Consider the following 9,805-nt stretch of genomic DNA (forward strand, 5'->3'; position numbering starts at 1 on the left):
AAAGTATACAGGGAAAAATATTTTAGAGACATAAATTGAGCTGAAGCTTAGCAGAAGAACATGTAATGTTTGTCATGTAAAGAGAAATCCACATCATGCATATTTCAAAATATCTTATTCAGCTAATTGTTCCAGATGAGCACTGCTAAGAATGAAAAGACACTTTCATGAGCACTGCACAAAATGAGTGAACCCTTGGAGTAATTTCAGAGTCAATGGATATACAGGAAATGTACTAAAGGATGTTTCATTAAAACAAAAACCCCATGTCCTTAGAAGCAAGATGGGTTAGAAGCAAGAGGGTCCATTTCTGTAAGCATCATTCTCCATTTTTTAATTCTTAATTCTAATCAAAAAGGGTCTGCATTACTCAGGTCTGGCCAAAGCAAATGCATCATGCTGTCTGTCATTTAAGATTTGATTTTTTAAACCTTCTAAAGAAACACTTAACATAACAAGCCCTAGAACTCCCTACTTCCCATTTCCTTTTTCTAACTGCAAGATTATGAAGCATGGGAAAGACTTCTGCTAGTGAATTTTAATAGGTACAAAGGATTTATTAGCACCTCAGCCTGCATGACCCCAGGAAAGTCATCTACACTTCTTACCTTACCTTAATCTCTCTCTAAAGCAAAGATAATAGTTCAGAAAAGCATTTTGAGATCTATTGGTGAAGAATCACATAACGTATGTTTGTGTTTGACTTCCCTTTTTGTATCTCTCTCCTCCCTCAAGCCTTGTATTGCCATAACAAAGATCTTTTCTATTTTAAACAGGAGATGAAAGTAACTATCAACTTACCTCTTCTGGGCATAGCTCATGGGTGCAGCTCATAAAGTGAGTACAAAGCAGCGGGAATGCAATTGAGTATCTCGACTGAGAGGGAAGCTCCAAACACTGCTGAAACATCTTCTCAAAAGCACGACTATAAAAACTGATCAGAAAAAGGCACTCAGATGCAATACATATTTAATTCTGCTGCAAATCAAGTCTATTTCATCCAAATCAAACATGCTATTCATGTCAGATTTCTAGTTACAACTTAGTAACTAAAACTGCATCATGCTTTCAATTAAGCTTGTTTTCAAATTCACTTCTTAGGCATTTTACTTGCATCTCTATTAATAGTATTACCACCATATTTTTCTTCTGATCTTTGCCACAAAGTCACTGCTAAAACTTGCAATTTTCCACAAATGCAATCCTTCCCCTCTACTCTGCCCTGGTGAGGGCACATCTGCAATAGTCTAGTTCTGGGTCTGTCAGTTCAAGAAAGACAGGAAACTGCTTGAAAAAGTCCAGTGCAGAGTCACAAAGATGAGGAAGGAACATCTCCCTTATGAAGAAAAGCTAAGGGAGCTGGGTCTCTTGAGCTTGAAGGAGACCCCACCCCATTAATGTGGATAGATATGTAAAGGCCAAGTGTCAGGAGGATGGAGCCAGGCTCTTGGCAGAGATGTCTAGTGACAGGACAAGGGGCAACGGGTACAAGCTGGAGAGTAAGAGGTTCCATGTAAACATGAGGAAGACCTTTTTTGCTGTGAGAGTGACATAGAGCACTAGAACAGGCTGCTCAGAGAAGTTATGGAGTCTCCTTCACTGGACATACTCAAAACCTCCCTGGACATGTTCCTGTGTCATCTACTGCAGGGGATCCTGCTCTGGCAGAGAGGTTGGACTGGATGATCTTTCAACATACCTTGCAACCCCTAAAATTCTGTGGTTCTGTGACACATATTAAGGAAGCATCTGCATGCTAGATCAGTTATGTGACTACTTGGAGGACCTCTCTGACAGATTTTCAGAAATACCTTTATCAAACTAATTCTGATGGAAACCAGAAATTCTAATGGAATCTACTACTGGCAAATCCTATAAAGTGTGCTATTTAAAATTTACACGTGCCAGGACAAACCAAAGAAAAAATAATAAAAAGCGTCTACAATCAAATTTGTAACATACCAAAATATAGAAAGATCCGAGGTTTCCACCAACATCTCTACCAAAGAATCTACCATTTTTGTGTGGAAAATGATTGTGTTCATCATTTTTCCTAGTTCTCTGTGGTCTGCAAGACCAAGTGAAGCTTTAGAAACACTGGTGTAGGCCTGGAAAGACAAGAAAACTTGTGTTAAATCTACAGCTGCTTTTTTAACAAAATCCATTGTCATTGTCCAAGAGTATTTAACAGAGATTAAATACTGGTTATGGTAAGCATAGGACACCTGTATACTTAAAGGCTGTGAAGAGAATATTTTATCTTTCCACTGTAACTTAGGAAAAGCTAACTGCCTTTCAATCAAGTCTCCAGAAGTCATTTGATCATGACACCATTTCACAGATGAACTGTAAAACAAATGTATTGACATCCACTTGAAAGCCCCTCCTTTAACAGTCCAATCTTGGGGAAAAAAAAAAGGCATATTTTGAAAATATAAAAATAACACATCTATCTCACCTTGAGAGAATTGATTTACAGACTAAAAGGTCCTCCCCTTTTCTTAAGTCAGTGGAAGATACTGTTAATTGCAATGCATGGAATGGAGCTCATGGAACACAGATTTCCCTCTGAACAGTCTCTCTCTTCCTTTGGCTGGGCAGGCTGAATCACACTCGATACACTGCACAGTTGCCAACTACCTGCTCATCCTCAACACGTTGTATTTTCCAACTATTGTCATCACCCCAAAGAATGACTTGCAAACACAATTCCATGCAGACAAATTATGTGCCTAGGTATTTGTTTTATTTTAAAAACAGGTTATCCTTAGATAGCCTGTCATCCACTTACAGTGTGAGAGTTATCCAGAAGAGCATTCATTCATTAAACATGAATTTTAAGTTAATAAAGTGTCATGCATATTTACAATTTCTTACCTGCAATCTAAACCAATCTAATCTCATTCCCCTGAAGTCAAATACCTCTCCATCTTCAACTGCATAAGGAAAAAACACACAACAAAGCTTTTAAGAACACAGCTACAAATTCTAATATCCTATGTCAGGTCTTATTAAAAAAAAACCCTAAGTACTCAAGAATTCTGTGGACACTGCACCTCATGCTTTAACCTAAGAATTTCAATCCATTACAGCCACACTCATTGAAATATCTAGATGAAAACATGCATAATATGCATTCTTATTTAAAAGGTTGGATTACTTCCCAATAGCATTCTTGAACAGCTCTCTCTGCATAGTGCTGCCCGGGAAAGGGGACATACAAGGAGAAGCGGATACCATAATGAAAGAGAAACAAGTGAACAAGTTCAGTTGATACAAGTTATCTGCTTCTACTGATGGCTTGAAAGAAAGTGAAGAAGCTGTCCAGAGAAATTCACCATTCTGTTACTTTTTTCCCAAGTTCATTTAAACTTACCTTGTTTCACACTTAGTGAAGTCATTGTGTTCACAAAAGAGGACATGATAATTGACTCATCCTCTGGGCACACGGAAAGATTCTGAAATAAATGTTGTCATTGTTATTTCAAGCTTGGTTCATGAAACCATGTCAATAGCCATGCCCAATTTATCAACTGTAAAATAATTTACACACAGCAACTTAATTGATGGACTATTCACAATAGTGCTATTTAGCAGCTTTCCATTTTTAATTCATTGTTTGATGACAGATACCCAGAAAAGCCTGCTTCCAAACCAACATCTGCTTAAAACTAAACAATCTGTCAGTCTATATGCCCACAAATTTTAGGCTGTAGCCATTTACAAAATGGATGCTGAATGTTGTTCTGAACAGTACAGGTACCTGATCCATCTACCAAGAAAATCTGGCCATGGCAGGACACAACGGAGCCCATAACAGCATCACTTGGCTTCCCACTCTCTCTATAGTTTTTTACTAATATTGACTTCATTGATTGATACCACCTGAAAGATGGCCTATCAAGTTTCCAAACTTGACAACATGCAACAGCTCACGAAAAGGCAGTTTCAGCACCTGGTAAGATCGTATTTCGGTTGAATACAGAAGTTGCTCTTAATTCCAGCTATAACTGACATATTAAGCTCAAGACTGAAAAAAAATCCCAAATTATCCATCATTTGTCTAGTCTGGTGCTTGATACCTGTTACGGATGAATTAAAACTGAAACTCAAGCTTTTTATTTCCCATTTCAGGTTGATCCTAAGGATTATCCTACATAAATACAGAAAACTTGTGCCATGGTAAAGCATTTCTAAGTTAAATCTCAGAAATAATTTCCCTGTAATTGATGACAAACCAAAAAAATACTCTATTCTGTGACTAAAGAAAAAAAAGAGCTGTTAACAAGTAAGTTACCAGTGAAAAAGCCCCAAATGTTCAAAGTAAACCCAGGGATTCCATCACATGTAATAATTTAAACAGTGACACAAACTGGTATTTAACCTGCTTAAATAGGCCCTTTAAATGAACAGAGTATTTAAGTGGGGAACTTATGGCAACTGGCAAACTTTTGAACACAACCAGGCAGCTTCTAGCACAAGCTTCTCGAGTCTCAGTACCTGACCTAGTCACGAAATTCGGGCTCCATCTAGTGGGCATCAGGGTGAAAACCGACAGTTCAGCGAGCCTGTCATTTCAAGATTATTTCAATTTCAAGTAAGTTGCTACAACGCTCCTTCCATGGCAGTACTAGTTTCACTGTCTCTAAACTTATCACTGATTAATATTTCAAGTATTCATTTAACAAGCAACAGCACAACCCTATATCCCAAAACTAAAGAGTAACCGAACGTGATTTATACCATAAAGGCCATGAAAATCGACAAACTAGGATGCATTTGCTAAGGACATTTTGGAGACAAAACCCTTTCCAAAGTTTTCATTTAAGAACCCAAAACCACAGCCCTGACATACCTGAACAAGCTCATTCAAGACCACTGCATCAAAGCCAGAGAGATACTGCACATAGTATCTTTGCATCACAGGCCCGTATTTCCGCACGTGAGCTCTGAGCTCCTCCATGTAGAATATCAGCTCAGCTATGTGTCTAGGCAAGATGAGGAAGAGCTTACAAACAAGAAAACATCCAAACACATAAAAACCTATTTCTCCCAGTGAAATGCTTCTCAAGATTATTTCCTCCTCTACCTTGCTTTTCAAACTACTACGAATTGGCTATTTCTATAAGAAAAGATTTGTTCACATTTGCACAAGAGTTTACAGAGGTCATTTTTTCTGCAAGATAAAATCCATCCAACAGTGGATACCAGGGTGCCCTCAAGGTTATCTCCAAGGTGTGTATAACTACTCACATATTTTTTGAAGAAACCTTCCTATCATGCTCAATATGAAAAAAATAATTCTCATTAAGATAATTGGTTGGTTTTGGTTAGCTTTTTTTTTTTAAAACCATCCTTGCACAGCCTATTTCTGAGAGGCTGTGGGACCTCCATCCCTAACACCTAGTCCAGTAAAGAACCCTAAAGAGTTTTTCCTATTCCAGCTGTAGAATAAACCTTGTCCCTGTCACTTGTTTAAATGCCTGGGGTCAGTACAGAGACTTCCCATCCATCCTGTGTTCCATAATCTTGAAAACACCTCAAAGATAATTAGTGCCATTTTGCCTATCCATATCATAAAGCTCTTAAAACTCATTTCTCATTTTTATCTTCTGTTCATGAGAACAGTAATGCTGTATTATAGAATTAAATCTTATCTGGTTTAAAAGACAGTGTTGCTACAATACAGGAGACATCCTACATACCAAGCTTTGCGATTGTTTTCTTCCCCACCTCACTGATTTGTTCAATGCAGATCACTAAAGTCACATAAGGTTCTCTTTTGTTTTGCTTTTTCAAAGGAAAAAAAGTACAAACTTATAAAAAATACTTCTATTTTATCAATAAGTTTTCTAGAGAACACCAATTTTCACCCATGCCCTTCAGTTTCTGGATGACCCTGGTAAAGATTTGCTGAACAGTCCTAGCCCTTCCATATCACCCTCTTTGTATCACACTAGAAATTGTTACATACTTATCTATGAAATCATCTGCACTCTTCTTTGGCATATTATCTGCATGACGAAGCAGCCAAATAATTTCATCACGAGCAAAGGACAAAGCCATAAATACAAAAAGTGCCTGAAAAAGAGAAGTTGTTTGAAGGTTATAGAACTGTGCAACATTTGGACACCTCGTGCACATTAAGAGGCAACAACTCCCTGAAATCTTCAAACCCAAGTAGGTTTGCTCTCAAAGTGTGGGGTTGTTATTTCCCAAAAAAAAGCAAAATTGGCTAAATGCAAACCAGAAGGACAGTCATTACCTTGGGACCCAGCAGGCCTGGCTGGTCAGAGAGGACAGTCGCCAGTTCCTTGAGCGCCGAACGCAGAAACTTGCGTCTCTCTCTGTGCATTGAACCGCTGCACCAAAGAACACACCAAAACATCACCCACTGTGCTCAACACACCACACTGGATTTTTCCAAACATTTAAGCCCAGCCACAGGCAGTTCACACCATACCAGCTTCTGAAGTTCAGTATTTCCAAGGACATGGTTCAATTAAAATTGGCATCCCCATCACCAATGCTATATATTCCCGAAGTATGACTAAACTTGTAAGAAAAAAGTTCTCTGCCCTGGTCTGTGACTTGCATTTGACTGCACTAAAACATCTGTTTGGTTTCCATTCCCATAGACAAAAACTGGAGCATATATAAAACTATATTAATCTGCCCTGAAAATCTGAAAAACCATCTAAATCATGGGAAGTCAAATCAATAATGGCATACCATTGGGCAAATCCAGACTTAAAAGAACTATCAGTACATTATCTCATTTGAAAATGCATAATTCGTCCAACATTGAACAAATTCTGTTCATGTTCCAAGTTGACTAAGAAAAACACTAAAATGTATGTAGAAAAACACTGTCGTGTACTCACGCATGTGAAACAGCAGCTTCTTTGCACTCTCTGATGTCATTAATACGCTTGTTGTAACTGCAAGTAAAAAAGCCAACACAGTAATAAGTATCAGTAGCACAACTTTGAAAAAGCTGTGATGCCACAGCAAGTAGGATACAGCAAAAAAGTTACACAAGACTCATTTTCCTGCTCAGAGCTAACTTCTAGAACTGGACACCAAAACCTACAACCCTCTCTGCTCAAGTGGTCCTGGTATTAACTGGTAGAGACCTCAACTTTGTTATTGCTTGAGTTTCATACAATGTATTGCAGAAACAGTGGCAAAAACTTGTAAATTTTCAAGCAAACTCAGCATTCATGATGTAATTTCTCTTCCCTACATTAAGACTTGTGGGCAACTTCAACTTTTCCTTTTTAAGTCTTATTCATCAGGCTTTCTCAGTACTGTAATTAGAAGAAGGTTATTAAATAAGGCTCCTGAAAAATTATGCAGGATTGAAACAATCCAGATGCTAAGTAAACATGTTTGAGTAGCCACTGTCTTCAAGCAGAACTTAGATGAGCTAACATTTTCAAAACAGCTCTTCATTAATCGATAGTTTCAAAGGCGATTCTGAAAGGAGATCAAGAGGACAAAAACTTACCCTCGTATATTTACAAACAAGTCCTCTGCAGCTTTGTGAATGTGGAACACTTCATCTCGGAAGAGGGCCAAGCAAGAGCTGCTTTGAAGTGCAAGTTTCCAAAGGTTCAAAGCTGTAGCATCACTATTTAGGATTCCATGGCACAAAATAAATCCAACTTCAAAAGTTCACATTGATGTATGTCACAAACCAGATGCACAGAGTAAGAGAACAGTGAGATTACTATGCATTTTCTCTTAAATAGTTCAAATACTTCATTGATAAACTGTTTAATGGATAATATGGGGGTTTTTACATACAAAATACCCCACACTGTTTTAGGGAAGGTATTTTTGTAACATCAATTACTTAATGCTGAGCCTATTGAGCTATCATCATCAGAATGACTAAAACTTACTTTTAAATAAAGTCTGGAATAAACTGATGATAAACTCCAGTCCATTATATGCTGAAATCAGACTTCACAGCGTATAGGAATATGATACGCACAAATAACATTTCTTCAAGTTCTCTAGAATCTATTTTGAATGTACCATCTTTTCTACTGAAAAGCCAATAGTCCTTCCAATGTGGTTGGTTTTTTTTTATACAACCATGAGCTACTTCAGAATTTTTTTACTCACAAATGATCCATTTTTCCATTGCATCCAGAGAGAGGTATTCACATGGCATCTGTTGAAAAAAAACAGTCATTTGTAGCAGACCAATTACATTAAAGACTGTATTTCATAAGAAACATTTATTTAGAAAAAAATGGGACAATGAAAGCCTTGAACTCTGATTACTAACAGGGCCTTGTTTTATCCCTGTAGAAATGGAGAGTGTGAGCTTTAAATGAACTTCCATATTGTCCAATAACACCTTGAAAAAAACAGTGAACAAACTTGGACACATACTTAGCTTCAAAAGACATTGCATATAAAAACACTCAAGAACTAAAGGCTTTTAAGGTACACTAATCACAAACTAACTTAAGTTTTCATAAAGGTGACCATCCATATTATAACTGAGGGAGAGAATGCAAATAGTAAAGATTTTATGTTAAAGATTTTTAACATGTTTAAGATTTTATAGTAAAGATTTTATGTCACTTCTGATTTTCAGCCTGTTGGCCCACAAATACCCCAGACAGTAGACAGGATTCCTTCCTTCTACACTGCAGTAGTTAACATTGCTGCCTTTTATCTTTTGATTATCTAATACCAAAAATTAAGGCATGAGCTAACCATGTAAGGGTAATTAAATAGAAAATAAAATCTTCCTACATTATACTGCAGAACAACTTGTTTAATTCTACCATCCAATGCAAATGAAAAGGTCATACTGTGTCAGACTGTGCAGGATTAAGCATTGTGCTGGGGGCACTGATGAGGCTCAGTAGTTGTGCATTTCTCCACTGATCAGCTGAGAGATTTCTTCGAGGATAGACCATCTGGAGTGAGATCAGAGCATCTGAAAGGGACTAAAAAGAAGACCAAAGGTTAGTTTGGAGATATTCTCAAGGCTCAGGCTTGAAGCAGTATCCTAGTTCTTTACTTCATGCTGTGAGCTGTGTATTGACACTGCAATACTCCAAGCACAAGAGAGACTAAATAATTTCATCAGTAGTGTTTTCTCACCAACTTTTCTAACATCAGTCAAAACGTTTTTACTGACCTGGTTCTGAAATTAAACTTAAGGTTAAAACCTACTGCATCTAATTCATTTCACATATCAAAGACTATTCCAGGCTAGCAGAGATGAAGAGAAGCAGGAGGTTTTGACTTTTTTAGTTTTTAATTACGAGTTCTAACGCTCAAAGTTCAGAATTATTGGACATGACAAACATCACGAAGACAAAAAATCTGTCATGTACAACTGGGAGTTAATTATTTATTCAAGCACCCCAATTATCGTATTATTCCTTTCTCTGCCACTTCATTTAGTATGTTAGCCAATTATAATTATTTTGAGCAGATGCTGTTCACAAGTGCATCTTTGCAGCTGATTAACTTATCGAAGTGCTGTCCCACACCTTGTCCCTGTCTTGTGCATCAATACCAGTGCATATATAAGTCCCTGGGAAGCCAGAGGTAAGCCTTATGCCAGCCAAGGTCATTCATGCAGAAAAGAAAGTCATCTGCTGAAGCTAATTTCAAAGACTAAACAACTGTCCATGTTGGCTGCAAAGAAGTGAAATGATGGAAGAGTGTGCAGTTCCATGAGAGTGTAAACTCAAGATCTGTTCCTACAGCTTGATGCCTGAAGGGATCCCTGACCTCAGTTTCTACCTCTAGCACAGAATAAGCAGTAGAG

The 9,805-nt window shown here is 37.6% G+C and overlaps 1 protein-coding gene across 1 annotated transcript in view; it reads right to left on the minus strand.

The window, feature by feature from the left end:
• NCKAP1 (NCK-associated protein 1) overlaps nt 1-9,805 on the minus strand; it is a 46,869-nt gene that overhangs the window by 24,571 nt on the left and 12,493 nt on the right. Inside the window, exons 4-14 of the mRNA XM_010007396.1 lie at nt 8,835-8,972; nt 8,134-8,182; nt 7,511-7,667; nt 6,885-6,941; nt 6,266-6,362; nt 5,975-6,081; nt 4,856-4,988; nt 3,377-3,458; nt 2,878-2,936; nt 1,963-2,108; nt 802-934 (exon numbers count right to left, since the gene is read on the minus strand). Coding sequence (XP_010005698.1) covers nt 802-934; nt 1,963-2,108; nt 2,878-2,936; nt 3,377-3,458; nt 4,856-4,988; nt 5,975-6,081; nt 6,266-6,362; nt 6,885-6,941; nt 7,511-7,667; nt 8,134-8,182; nt 8,835-8,972 — 1,158 coding nt within the window. The remainder of the gene's footprint in view (nt 1-801; nt 935-1,962; nt 2,109-2,877; nt 2,937-3,376; nt 3,459-4,855; nt 4,989-5,974; nt 6,082-6,265; nt 6,363-6,884; nt 6,942-7,510; nt 7,668-8,133; nt 8,183-8,834; nt 8,973-9,805) is intronic.

Source organism: Chaetura pelagica, unplaced genomic scaffold (assembly GCF_000747805.2).
Source record: "Chaetura pelagica isolate M959 unplaced genomic scaffold, ChaPel_1.0 scaffold240, whole genome shotgun sequence".
NCBI classification, from domain to species: domain Eukaryota; kingdom Metazoa; phylum Chordata; class Aves; order Apodiformes; family Apodidae; genus Chaetura; species Chaetura pelagica.